The 14,732-nt window shown below is 36.0% G+C and overlaps 1 protein-coding gene and 1 long non-coding RNA gene across 4 annotated transcripts in view; both read left to right on the top strand.

Moving 5' to 3' along the window:
- The window catches only part of LOC109449750 (uncharacterized), a 78,291-nt gene extending 72,575 nt beyond the window's left edge, over positions 1-5,716 (top strand). For 2 of the 3 annotated variants that reach the window (XR_016022871.1, XR_002137749.3), the window contains exon 4: positions 5,019-5,716. This is a non-coding gene — a long non-coding RNA (uncharacterized LOC109449750). The remainder of the gene's footprint in view (positions 1-5,018) is intronic. The other variant, XR_016022870.1, reaches the window with a different exon arrangement.
- A 1,722-nt stretch (positions 5,717-7,438) lies between these two features.
- The window catches only part of DHX40 (DEAH-box helicase 40), a 35,927-nt gene continuing 28,633 nt past the window's right edge, over positions 7,439-14,732 (top strand). Inside the window, exons 1-7 of the mRNA XM_019736385.3 lie at positions 7,439-7,633; positions 8,459-8,626; positions 9,720-9,865; positions 11,317-11,436; positions 11,626-11,853; positions 12,067-12,133; positions 13,062-13,193. Coding sequence (XP_019591944.2) covers positions 7,522-7,633; positions 8,459-8,626; positions 9,720-9,865; positions 11,317-11,436; positions 11,626-11,853; positions 12,067-12,133; positions 13,062-13,193 — 973 coding nt within the window. The 5' untranslated portion in view covers positions 7,439-7,521. The remainder of the gene's footprint in view (positions 7,634-8,458; positions 8,627-9,719; positions 9,866-11,316; positions 11,437-11,625; positions 11,854-12,066; positions 12,134-13,061; positions 13,194-14,732) is intronic.

The raw sequence follows: 14,732 nt of genomic DNA, 5'->3' as shown, positions 1-14,732 counted from the left end.
CCATTGGCCCATGTGGGAATCGAACCGGCAGCCTTCGGAGTTAGGAGCACGGAGCTCCAACCTCCTGAGCCATCAGGCCAGCCCCTGGAACTCCTTTTAAGCATATATTGATTGGGCTTTCTCTTTCTATTTTCCATACCTCTGAATTTCTCTTTCATATTTTCCATCTCTTCATAGTTATGTGCTACATTGTGGTTGATTTCCTCAAGCCTGTCTGAAGTAGAAACTTCATTATTTTCTCTTGATTTGTTTGAACTGTCCACTGAGTTTTTAATGTCAGGGACTATATATTTTTATTTTTAAATGTCTAAGGTTATTATTTTAAAAATATACTCTGCCTTTGTCTAGCTATATGAACTTGGGTAAGTCACTGAAGATATTGAAGTCTCAGTTTTCTCCTCTCTAAAGTGGGGAATGGCACTCTCTACAGTTTACCTTTCTACAATTCTTGTTAGTGCAGAGATAGTGTCTTTTGAAAATGCCTCAAAATCCTAACACTGAGAAGTGAAATAAAATGAGAGATAGGAGAACCAAGACACAAATTGCTCTTTTAAAATGGGGTGCAATATTTGGAAAATAAAGTGAAAACAATCTTTTTATTTTAAAATAAATTTTATTGGGGAATATTGTGGGACAGTATGTTTCTCCAAGGCCCATCAGCTCCAAGTTGTTGTCCTTCAATCTAGTTGTAGAGGGCGCAGCTCAGCTCTAAATCCAGTTGCCGTTTTCATTCTTTAGTTGCAAGGGGTGCAGCCCACCATCCCATGTGGGAATTGAACCAGCAAACTTGTTGTTGAGAGCTTGTGCTCTAACTGGGTGTAGCTCACTGGACCATGTGAGAATCGAACAGGCAACCCTGTTGTTAGGAGTTCATGCTCTAACCAACTGAGCCATCTGGCTGTGTGAAAAAAATCTTTTTAAAAAGTTGAAAAAACTCTCAAACAAGATCAATCACAGATTTCAACTGTATAATTTAAAAGTGTAAGTCACTTCCTTTGCTAAATTTTTCTCCTATGAAGAAATGGTGCTTGAACAACTGGACATCTACCTGAAAAACAAAACAAAACAAAACACTTAACTCATACAAAATAATCTACTCAAGATGGATTAAAACCTAAATATAAAACCTAAAACTATTAAAGAAAACATATGAGAAAATCTTTCTGACCTTGGATTAGGCAAAAATTTCTTAGCACCAAAAGCAAAATCGAAAGAAAAAACTGATAAAATTGGACTTTATCAAAATTGAGAATTTCTTCTGTTTGAAAGACACAATTAAGAAAATGAAAAGATAAGTCATAGACTAGCCAAAATATTTGCAAAGCACATATCTGATAAAGGACTTGAATCTATAAGGAACTCTCAAACTTAATAATAAGAGAATAAGCAACACTTCTCTCCCACAGACAAGTCAGCAAAAGATTTGAACGGATACCTCACCAAAGATATAAGGACTACAAATAAATACCTAAAAAGATATTTAACATCATTGTCATAGGAATATGTAAATTAAAACCGTAATGGCATACTACTGCTACCTAATAGAATGGGTCAAACAAACAAACAGACAATACCAACCAAGCCCTAGCAAGGATGTGGAGCAACTGAAATCTCATACATGGCTGGTAGAAGTACAAAATGGTCCAGCCTCCTTGGATAAACAGTTTGGCAAGTTTCTTATAAACATACATTTATCATTCAACCCAGCAATTCTACTTCTAGGTATTTACCCAAGAGAAATGAAAATGTATGGTCATCTAAAATCCTGTACATGAATGTTTATATGACTTTATGCATAATCACCCCAAACTGAAAACAACCTAAATATCCCTTAGCTAAGGAATTGATAAACAAATTGTGGTACATTTATACAGTAGAATACTACTCAGTAATAAAAAGAATTGAATTATTCATACACACTACAATTATATTCAACTATAGATGAATCTTCAAGTAATTATGCTGAATGAAAGAAGCCAGACCAAAAAAGAGTACATACTATATGATTGCATTCGTGACATTCTGGAAGAGGCAAAAACTATATAGACTGAAAACAAACCAAATGTTTCCAGAGCCTAGAAGTTAAGTAAGGAGTTGACCATAAAGTAGCACAAGGGAATTTGTTAAGCGTGATAAAACTGTTTTGTATCTTTATTATAGTAGTGGTTACAAACCATATGTACTTGTCAAAATTCATAAAACTCACAACTATACACTAAAGCGGATGAGTTTTATCATTTGGAAATTATGCCTTGATAAACCTGACCACCCCCCAAAAGACTTATAAACAATATTTATCACAGATTTCAATAATACTTAAAAGTATAAGCTCCTTTTTTCTTGTTTTTCTCTAATGAAAGATTTCTCAGTTATTAACTGAGAAATCAGTAAGGACAATAAAAATTTAAATATAAAGTGAAAAATATTTGTAATGTAAAATCTATGTGCCTTAAAATGAATAATACTAAATATGTGCAGTATTTAATGATCATGTTCGTAATTTTTTTTTATCTTTTTCACTTTTTGATTTTTGAGTTAAATGTCAATGAAAGTTTGTTTTTTTCAGAGACATACAAGTTTCATTTTTCTTTCACATCATATTGATGCTGAAGTTTCTCACATAAACCCAGCTTGCCACCTTCAGGCAAGTGAAAGATTTACAGAGACCATCACCAGAGATACAACATTAATTTTGCAGATTTCTCAATAATCCATAATTAACAAAATTTTGATCACTCTAGTAGTGCCTTTGTGAAATTTCCTCTACCCAAGATCTTTCCCTGGCATTCATTGGAATCTTCCCAACTTTCAAAGCTCAGTTCCAATGCCACTAACTCCAAGCCTTCCCTGACCACTCTAGCTAGTTTTTCCTCTTCTAAATATTTTATCTCCTTGAATACATATAATGCCTTTAAAGGTAGTGATAATGTAGAGGCATTTCTATGCCTCTGCATGGCTATTTAATAGGGTGCATATAAGAGTAGTGCATTCTAATACTGAGAGAATATATGAATGAATGAATAGGAAGTTAGAGTAATCATGTGCCTTCACTTGAAAGAGGCCCTATATTACTAATAGAATAATAGGAATCCCACACATGTATTTGATTATATGCATGTGTAAAGTATCAATTTCATTGACAATGGCTAGAAGTGTCGCAATCTTTACTAAACTCTCAAATAAATTATATCATTGATGAGTTAAATGACTGCTTGATGATTGGCCCTGTAATACTAACTCAAATCTTAATATCTGGACACTTGAAACATAAAATCAAAAAGAAAGTGAAAGAAGAGTGATAATGATATCTTTTACTTTTGGACTGAAAGGTGGATACAACTCTAAGCTCTATTATATGACCATTTAATTATTTTCCTCCAGATTTCCAAATTGCTAACATCCCATAGGCATAATAGACTATATAACAGTGGCATGGAGTCCAAAACTTCACCGAGAAAATTCCCAGTTGTTTCTCTCTAGTTATACCTGGTTTAGGGAATAAGGTTCTTCTTCATGCTTCCATTCCCTCCAGAATGCACAAGCTCCTTTTCCTCTCTATCCAGGCCTACATGACAAATGTCATTGGTTCTAGCTTTTTAATTTTTCAAGAAGTGGTCCGCACTTGAGGATGGCTCATTGTCTTGAAATCCATTAGAACTTATTAATGAAAAATCCTCTTTCTCCTGCCTATGTTGAGGGCCCTTTGTTCCTTCTATCAGTTCTTCCTTTCTCATTACATTCTCCTTTCTCTCTGCCCTCTCTAAGCCCAGGCTTATCCATCTTAGAGAGGAAATAACCAGTTCTTCAAACATACACTGGGCTTAGCGCTTAGATCAGCGGTGTTCTTGGATCTTTGTTTCTGCTCTGGTGAGGGGTGGAAGAAAGTCCCTTGGTTTACAGGTAAGACAGAAATAGGGAGGAAAACACAGAGAAACAACCAGATCCATATTTTGGAATACAAATCTGTCACCAATGTAGATTTATAATATCTACATTGATTAAAAGTTTGTTCTCTCTCCTCCGGTCCTGCATCCTTTCTCAAAATGTTAACTTGCTTTTTCTCCATCATCAGTACCTCTGTGTTTCAACTCTCCTAAACGTACCTTCTAATTGTACCCCAATAATTTCATTTGACAAAGTCTTTTTTAAATCATACATAAACTGTAACAGCAGCATCTTTTTCTGGCTATTCTTTTCTCTCCCTTTCATTTACCTTAGTTGATTCTAACCAGACATCTCCAAATGCCATTAAGTACATTTTTGATTTGCTTTCTAATTCTCTTCTCATCCCTTACAATCTAGCTTCTATTTGCTTCTCTTTATCAAAACAACTATTGTTTTGATCAAATTCATTAATAAAAAATCCATGTACTTTGATAGCATTACTCTCTTTCCGTGACTTCCTGTTATGATTAGCTTTCTACATATCGCCACTTGTCTAACATTTTTAACTTTCTGGATTTTATTGTATTAAAATCTTTGATAATTTTCCTGTCACTTCAGTTATTTATCTTAAATTATAACTGGTTTTATGCTCTTCTTTCTTTCCTGAAGATGATTTAAAATTTCATTTCCATTTTTGTAAACCTTTAATATTGCTTTGGATGCTCAAAAACATTATTTGGATTGAAGAACATTTTGAAAGACTGCGTATGAAGCAATAACAGCAGGGTGCAATTCATACTTCTCACACTTTCAATATAATTTCTTTCAGGTTTGTTGTTGTTGTTGTTACCCAAAATCAGGAAATAGATTTAATGTTGTTGGAACCACTGACCTTTCTTCTCAGATTCAGCTCATGTATTTTCTGTTTTCACTCTATATTTGTATCTTGTTTGCCTTTGTTATTTGTAAACCCACTGGGCAGGAAATAATTGTTGATCTTGCAGGCTTGGAATAGTCCTCCAGCACATAGTTATTAATGGTAACATACTTTAAATGTCCTTGGTTTTAAAACCAACAATGTTAGAAAACATTTAAGTTTTTCATGTTTACTTTTCTTTATTCTTGATTTGCAGGTTTTATTCTGGATACTCTCATTAGGTGGTTCTCAAACGAGAATGGAGTCATTCCACAAGAGCTGATAAACAAAGATTGGAAGAAAATACTATGTCAGGCACCAAGATAATTCCATCTCCCATTACAGTATAGTGGTGATTAGTGGGGCTTGAATTGTAGTCCTATTACCTCTTTGTTTTGTTGTCTTGGGCAATATGTGAGCCTTGATTCTCACATGTGAAAATTAGGGATGATAACAACCTACCTCTCTGGGTTATTGTGAGGAATAAATGAAAAAAATGTGTATTAAATGTTTGACTACCAAATGCTCAATAAATGGTTAACTATCATTGGTCTGAAATGATTCTGCTCATTTTCTTAGAAAGTGACTTTATTATGTCACTGATATAGCTGTCTTGTACTGAAATGCCTTGCTTTGCGCTCACCAATACTTTGCCTGTACTACAAATGTATTTTTGCTTTTTTTGGTTTGTTCTTCTGATTTGTAATATTTTGAATTTCTAACAGAATCCAGAAGGTTGGGAGATTCCCTTAATGGATAAGAGAAATCTGGGATGTTCTCCTATAACCAGATTTATCCTTGTAGCACCAGGTTTTGAAGATAATGTTGTTAGAAAGTTGCACTTCACTGGGTGTCATTCAAAATCTGACAAACTTGCATTTTAGGAGATGTTAATTAGACATTTTAAAAAAACTTTTGTAAATACCGTTTGTTGGAATATCCACCAGCTCATTTATATATGTTTTTGCAAATAAATATTTTTTTAATAAAAATAAAAAAATTTTGGGGGCCAGCTCAGTGGCTCAGGTGGTTGGGGTGACATGCTCCTAATGCCAAGGTCACGGGTTCGATTCCCACATGGGCCAGTGAGCTGCGCCCTCTACAACTAAGATTGTGAACAACAGCGCTCCCTGGACCTGGGCTGCATGAGCAGCCAGAAGTGGGTGTGAGCTGCTGTGTGCTGCTGTAGGCTACTATGTGCTGCCAGGAGTGGCAGGTGGCTAGCGTGAGTGGCTGGCAGCCAGCATGAGTGGCCGGCAGCCAGTGTGAACGGCCGGCAGCTGGCGAGAGCTGCCGTGAGCAGCCAACCCATGACCAGCGACCAACTGCATCAGCTGGAGGGGAGTGCAAGGCTCATAATACCAGCATGGGCCAGGGTGCTGTGTCCTACATAACTATACTGAGAAACAATGGCTTGAACCAGAGTAGGGGGGTGGTGGGGGAGGCGGAAGAAGAGGAAAAAACCCACTATTTTTATCAACTAGTTAGCATTCATTATTTTGGTTTCAAATGTGCAGCATACTGGTTAGACATTTATGTAACTTACAAAGTGATCCCCTCATAAGTCTAGTACCCATCTGACACCATACATAGTTATTACATAATCAGTCCCTTTTAAAAGGAGTTGGTTAAAGTACATTTTTAATGAGCACAGAAAAATCTGGGGGTCCAATGACATCTTTTGAAGCCTGGTCAGACAGGAGAATAGTGGCCTTTAGTTAATGGTGAAGTGACAATTTTGAGATGTCTTCTTTGGCAGTGTTGTTTAATTCTAACAGTAGAAATGTCCAAGAAACAATCTTCTTGCACTGATTTTGTTATATTGACACTATTTACAAAACCGCAAAGTTCTATAACAGAAAGATATGCTCCCCAAAATATCTTTTCTGAAAAGTAGCCCCATCTCTGATTGTCATGTATCTATTTATCTTTTCAGTTCCTGTGGTTTCCAAGGAATCCACATCCATTGAAATAGATCTTAATTCCTCTGGAGCCCAATCCTTCATTCATCCATCCAGCAAATCCAACAACTATTGCCGGCCCACTTTGAATGACTTTGCTGGGCTCTGAGTGTATGGTTTTCTAAAGTTCCCACCCTCGTGACTAGTTGGGGGAAATGGGAAGACAATAAGCATGGAAATAAATTAAAATACAGGATCCAATGAAAGAAATGAACAGCGTAGGGGACCTAAGTTTTGGACAGAACAAAACTAGAAGCTCTGCAACTCCGTAGCTGTGTCTTGAACAGGTTATTTCAGCATGAGCAAGGTGAGAGTGTATTGTGAAACGTCGCATCTTGGAAGGTTCCAGCTCCTAGCAAAGGGTCACATTACATTAGGTGTGTGAAGGCAGAATAGGCGTGCAGTGACCACTGTGGATTAAGAAAAGGCGTGTCGCATGGCTCTTTTGCGCACAAGAGGAGAAACAGGAGGAGGTTCTTCCGGACCCAGAGGACGGTTTCATCAACTGAGGCTCAGCGTACACCCGCAAAGGGCTAGAAACCCCCGGGGGTGGGTCCTGGGCTCTTGGTCCCGCCACGTAGCGAGGGTGCGGAGCGTTCCGGCCGCCACGTGACGCGTCATCAAACAGCTCCCCCATCCCTCGTTTTGAGTCGCTCGCGCGGAAGTAAATACCTCTACGTCATCAGGACGCGTCTTCGCCTTTCCCCTCCCATCTCCCCGGATCGGTGGACGTGCTCACCTCCGCTCCGGGCCAGGTCTATGTCCCGGTTTCCCGCCGTCGCGGGCAGGGCGCCAAGGCGGCAGGAGGACGGTGAGCGGTCAAGAGACCCCCCGGAAGAGCGGCCTTCGGCTGTTTCCATCGCTGATAGAGGTGCGTTCCGCGGGACGCTACGGAGGCCAGCGAGAGTTAAGGCATGGAGGTTTTGGGGGGATAAAAGTCTGTCTTGGGCACGCAGAGAAGAGTGCGAAAGAGGCCGGAGCGTTCTCCTTGTCCTCCAAGCCAGAGGCGAACTTTGCGTCCAATGAACACTTTGGTCTAGAGGGGGGCGGTCCCGGACCCAAGTTGGGGGAAAACCCTATTGGGGGACAGAAAAGTGAACCCCGACGTCGAGACGCGCTCTGCTGTTAAACAGGCTCTTAAAGCCTTTGTTCTCTACCCATCCTTCCTCCTCCCTCCCTCGTCGGGCCGCCAGCCTGCCTTTGGGTACGGTATAGAGGGAGCCAGTTTCCAGGAGCCAGTTTCCATGGTTACGCACCACTTGGCCTTCTGGGATATCAGTCACTCTGAACAGGGACCTAACTTGAACCATGAATTAGAAGCAAACACAGGTGGCTTTTAATTCAGCTGAGAGTTTTCTGCCGTGTTGCAGTTTCTGGTCTATTGTTTCATAAAATTGGGTTTTGTGCTGCTATATAGGTATGCTTGCATATACATTGCCTTGTGCTAGGCTTACTTTGTTAAGTACATTTGAGTCGCATGAGCAAATGCTCCAGTTGTTAGATTTCACTAAAAAGTTGTTCTGGGTTTGTAAACCCTCACTTAAAAATTGGACATAGGTGATTTAATTGGGAAATCATGGATTGATCTCTTCCCGCCCTAAAATTCTTTTGTATTTCTCTTTTCAGTTCTGGAAAATTGAGTCAGCGATGTCTTTACAGACCTTTAAATTGCACAATTGTTTTTCTATTGTTACAGAAGAGAAAGGATGCACATCACAGGAAGGAGGAACTACTCCAACTTTTCCTATTCAAAAACAAAGAAAAAAGCTTATTCAAGCTGTGAGGGACAATTCATTCCTTATTGTTACTGGAAATACAGGAAGTGGTAAAACAACTCAACTTCCAAAATATCTATATGAAGCAGGTAATTTTATTCTGGGATAATATTAGGAGTATTTAAAAAAATATCCGCTTAAAGACTGTAGGACTTCTGTATTGCACAAATGCCCACTATTTGTTTTACAGTCCTAATTCTTCTCTTGTCATACTCTCTCTACATCTTCCCTGCTTTTTTGTGGTTTTATTTCAGATTCAAGAATTAGTTGAGATGGCATTTTTCCCATTTTAGTTACCGTAATAATTCAAAATAGAATTATAGGTAGATGTTGATTCTCTGCTATGAAATAAAGTTGTTTTGCTGTAGACTATTAACCATTGGGTATTGAAATAATTTTCAGAGGGAAGGGATATATTGATATCTGTTGCTGACATTACTATTTCTTGGTTCTTTCTCCAGAATGTTATCAGGTAAATATTTATTCCCTGACTCTGCTAACACCTAGCCAGCTAACAAATTACCTTTAAAGAGTCTTTGCTTCATTATAGTAAAACTTTTTATCGTAGTTGGTATAGAACAAAATTATATTGGATATTATTCATTTAAAAATAAAAATTTCTTGGTTTATATTAACTTACTCTAATGCATCAAACTTAAGAAGCCGTCTATTAAGACATACCACTATTTTATATAGTATTAATAAAGAAAAAATGCCATCAATTGTAAGAGGCATCGCCCTTTCAAAGATATTTAAAATGGTAAAAAAAAAAAAAATGCCTATAGAATCTGTGAAAGGTAGTATATTTAAACTTCTTTGACTAAACTAAATGTATTTTAGGAAGTGTGTGGAATATTATGGATTCCTAATGATTAAAAATTCTTGGCATACTCTTTAGAGTAAATTTTTAGACTGGACTTGGAAAGAAAACCAAACCTAATTAAAACATGTACATTGTTTTGAATGGTTATTAATATGTATTCTTTTTTTTAATTAATACTTAATATCCATGATACAAATATAACACAGAATGTTGGTAATTTGCAATTTTCTTTTGGAAACAATGAAACAGTTTGTATTGATTAACTAGATACAATTTAGGTCTAATAGGAAGCAGCTATTAACATTTTTGTGATTTTTTTTTTTTTTTTTTTTAATTTTATTTTTTACCTCTTTTGGTAGGGTTTTCACAGCATGGTATGATCGGTGTGACTCAACCACGAAAAGTAGCTGCCATATCAGTTGCTCAAAGAGTTGCTGAAGAAATGAAATGCACTTTGGGATCCAAAGTAGGATACCAAGTTCGTTTTGATGATTGCAGCTCTAAGGTACCAAAGTTTTGTTCGTATTTGTTTAAGTACTGTAAACTTATAGAAAGAGTGGAGAAAATTATGAAAGATTTTAACTTTGAAATTTTATTTATATTTTAACAACACAAAGCCTCAGATTAGAATTAATTCTTCTTGCCCATAGTTAATGCTTTAGCTCTGGCGTGTCTAATATTTAACCCATTCTCTCCCTTCTCAATTGGTTTATAAGTGACAGTTATGTTTATTTTTCTTAGGATTCTCTTATTTTATGTTTTTTTAGCTGTAAGGATTCTATATGTAACTTATATTTGAGTTCTTTAAACTTTTTTTATTGTAGTAAACTATACATAACAGAAAATTTACCATTTTAACTGTACAATTCAGTGGCATTAAGTACACTCACAATGTGTGTAACCACTACCACTATCTAGTTTCAAAACGTTTTCATCATCCCAAACAAACTCTGTATCTGTTAAACAGTAACTCCCCAATCTCTCTTCTCCGGAGACCCTGGTAACTTCTGCTTTCTGTCTCTGTGCATTTGCCTGTCTTATATAAGTGGAATCATACAATATTTTGTCCTTTGGCTTATTTCACTTAGCATATTTTCAAGGTTCATCCATGTCGTATGTTTGTATTCTTGAAGTCAGTGGAAAACTGACAACTCAATTAACAAAGTCTATAAGAAAGTATTATGTATTGGGCATCTTCTATATTAGTGGCACTAACAAGTTTATAATTATTTTTTTTTAGTAGTTTATAGTTACAATTTACATTATCTCAGGATTTCTTAATCTTAAACCAGATACAAAATGTTCCCTGATTTACATATGGTCCCTAATAGCAATGGCCATCAATTTGGTAAGAATGACTCCCCAAAAACTATCGTTGTCTTCCTAGTGGTCACTGCTGTGGTTTTTTTCCTTCTGTTGTTTTATGGATTTCACTACTATTAACTTCTAGTCTTTGGACCTTATTCTCATCTTATTTTAATGCTAGTCGACAGACACTATTTTTTTAATAGGAGAATGAGCAGGGAAGAAGAGATGAGAAGAAATTGTGTAGTTAACCATTTCCTCTACCTTTTCTCCCGAGTTCTCTAAAATAGTGGTTGAGATAGGTCGACGAACCCATTTCATTGCTGTTTTCCACGACTTACTCACCTGAAACCATGGCATTACCTTACCACTTTTCACTGACTTCATTGTGTTTCCTTATTGGTCACTTTTTTTGCTTTAGCTCAGAACATCTACCTTAGTTCTTTATTCCTGTCTCTGTATAGATCACATGTTTCATAATATGTCATCCTTGTTATTAGACTATTTTATGTACTATTTTATTGAGTCAGATTAGTTTGATCACCTAATGTCTGTACATTTTGGGGAAAAATTTAGTTTGCGAAGTAGGGGTGAATTTCTGTAAGACTGTATGTATGTATATAAGTTGATACACTGTTGTTTGAACATTAGGAAACAGCAATCAAATATATGACTGATGGATGTTTATTGAAACATATTCTGGGAGATCCAAATCTTACCAAGTTCAGCGTCATTATTTTGGATGAAGCCCATGAGAGAACTCTAACTACAGTGAGTATTTTAATATATTGGTTATTTATTAGACTTTATATTAGGGTAACTTGTTACTGTATAGAGAATTGCCTCCTCTTACATTTTAATCTATTGAAATAGGAATCTTTGGTTAGGAAAGGAAAATATTTAAAATAACTTTGTTTTTAGGTACACTTGTGACTTATTAGAAATTTACTTTTCTTTCAGGACATCTTATTTGGTTTATTGAAGAAGCTATTTCAGGAGAAGTCTCCTAACAGGAAGGAACATTTAAAGGTCGTGGTGATGTCAGCAACTATGGAATTAGCCAAGCTCTCTGCATTCTTTGGAAATTGTCCAATATTTGATATACCTGGAAGGCTCTATCCAGTCAGAGAAAAATTCTGCAATTTGATTGGGCCACGGGACAGAGAAAATACTGCATATATTCAAGCGGTATTATATGGCATCCATTTTTGTCTTTTTTTATATCTGATTCTAATTGATTGAGTAGTTTGATAATTCTTTTGTTCCCTATTATTTTAATGGCAGCCCTCATAGGTCCTAGAACTTTTGAGAACCAAATTTAATTTTTCAGTGGAACAAGGGGAGGTGGGGAGGGAGGACTGTATTTCTACTAGCATATTGTGCTTGTGTTTCTTGCTTTAGATTGTGAAAGTGACCATGGATATCCATTTGAATGAAATGGCTGGAGACATCTTGGTTTTTTTGACTGGTGAGCATTCAGTATCAGGTTTAAATTTACTGCTTATAAGAAGGGATGTAGCACCATGATAGAATATTGTCTTTGTTGGGAAATCTGGGTTCTACTTATGTTGCTCTAGCTTTTTATGATAATCTAAAGTTTTTATATGTTATATAAAATCTAACATATGTAATATATTTCTGCACTGCCATTAAAAACGTTGGTCTCATTAGTAAACATGTAAAACACAGTGGCCTTTTAGTAGAACGATAGTAAATGTTAAAGTGTTAATATTTTTATTAGTCTATCTTACATAGATGTGTTACCACACTAAACAGTTCTGGATCTGAGTAATTAATTCCGCTATGTCAAAAGAAATCCTACCAGCTCCTTTCTTCTTTGAGTGGTGGGATGGTACTGTATGATAGTACATAAGGTGTGGAATCCATGTCTCATAAACGAGCCTTTTTTTGGAGGTCAAAAGTAGATTAGTTAAATCCTAAATTAATGTGGTTCTTCAAGTAGCAGCATCCTACTAATGGAAATGAGTCATTTCACCACTCACCTCCTACTCTGCTTTGTACTAATGTTAGAAGTGAGACATTGTAACAATCTCTGCATTTTCAAAAGCTTAAGTATATTTTCAAATGCACCTAAATACAGTATTTCCTGAGCTGTGTTCATGATTACTGAGTCTTCCTCAAATACCATATGAACAAGATGAACGACTTGAATATTATAAACAGTTTTTATTCCTGTAGAGATTTAAATTCCTTGGAAACTGGCTTTTCTATTTTTTGTTGTTGAGATTTGGTACAACTTACGTGTTCATCTCTTTTAGATCAAATGAGAGATTTAGAATAACTGTTATGCAAAAATGATTTTAATCTAGAAGGCTTTGTTTCATTCTTAAATTAATTTTGCTGATGTTATCTCCACCCCCCTCACCCCCCTTCAGGTCAGTTTGAAATCGAAAAAAGTTGTGAGTTACTTTTTCAGATGGCAGAGTCTGTTGATTATGATTATGATGTTCAAGATACCACTCTAGATGGCTTGTTAATATTGCCGTGTTACGGATCTATGACGACAGGTAATTCCTCACTTGAATAGAAAAATTGACTTGATATTTTAGAAACCTTTTATTGAATAATCACATATGTACAGAAAAGTACATAGATCCTAAGTGTTTAGGTCAATGGTTTTCACAAACAACTCACTTTCGTAACCGACACCCAGGTCACAAAACAGAAGGTTAAGAAAATGAACATTAAGGTAATTTTTTGACATGAGGACTGTAATTTTTTTTTTTTTTAAAGTGTGTTTTTCCAAGACCTATCAGCTCCAAGTCAAGTAGGTGTTTCAATCTAGCTGTGGAGGGTGCAGCGCACAGTGGCCCATGTGGGGATAGAACCAGCAATGTTGTTGTTATGAGCACCGCGCTCTAACCAACTGAGCTAACTGGCTGGCCCTGTAATTTCTTGATAGTACCATAAGTCAAACATTATTTGCCATGACCACAGAATTTCTAGAAATCATACATATTCAGGTATATCTGAGACTAAACACAGTAGATTTTTTTTTTAAGTGACCACCCATTAGTCTACTTTTCAAGAATGACGCTATTCTTTTGTAAATTCATAGAGATGTACAAATTCTTATTGTTCTGATATTTGTTCATAATAAATGTTGTTAATGAGGTTTAGAGTTTGTTTTATAAAACTATTTCATTATGGATTTGGATTTATAAAACTTAAGGGGAAAATTAACCGTAGCTTCCTGTTTAGAGTTTGACTGGGATTCACATTTAATGTAATGTAAAAAAGATTTAAATGTTTTTATATTTTATGTATATTTTTGTTTTGTTGAGTTCTTATCCTTATATTAACAAAAAAAGTTCAAGAATGTATATGTTGGTTAAATAACCATAGACCACATACTATTTTGGATATCTCTTTTGTCGTATTAGGCCCTTGCTCTCAATATTGAAATCTATTTTTAGATTTTTACATCTTAAAGGGAATTCTTAGTTATTTAAGGTTCTCATTTTTTGGGGCGGATTTGATCCACTCTTATAATCTACTTTGTAACTGATAAGGTAATTCAAAACCTTTACGGTTGCTTTATTATTAACCATTAATTACCGTATTTCCCCCAAAATAAGGCTGGGTCTTATATTAATTTTTGCTCCAAAAGACGCATTAGGGCTTATATTCAGGGGATGTCATCCTGAAAAATCATGCTAGGGCTTATTTTCCAGGTAGGTCTTATTTTCAGGGAAACACGGTAGTTACCGCCCATCAGTCTACTTTTCAAGAATGATGTTTCCCCCAAAATAAGATCTACCTGGAAAATAAACCCCAGTTAAGATCTCAGCCAGACGGACACATTTATGGTATGTTATGACAATGTTCCAGAAGAGGATGACATGACTAATTGAATAAATGTAGATTGTTGTACATGAAAAAAATAAGGCATCCCCTGAAAATAAGCCCTAATGGAGCAAAAATTAATATAAGATCCGGTTTTATTTTTGGGGAAACATGGTATATATTTTTTCTACATAAAGTAAAAATTTCATTCTTCTTACTGCCACATTGAAAAGAATGTGTTGTATGTGCTTTTGCTTCTC

The sequence above is a fragment of the Rhinolophus sinicus genome, chromosome 12, assembly GCF_057876585.1.
Source record: "Rhinolophus sinicus isolate RSI-liver-muscle chromosome 12, RSI-T2T, whole genome shotgun sequence".
NCBI classification, from domain to species: domain Eukaryota; kingdom Metazoa; phylum Chordata; class Mammalia; order Chiroptera; family Rhinolophidae; genus Rhinolophus; species Rhinolophus sinicus.
This window is presented reverse-complemented; position numbering and strand designations above follow the sequence as displayed.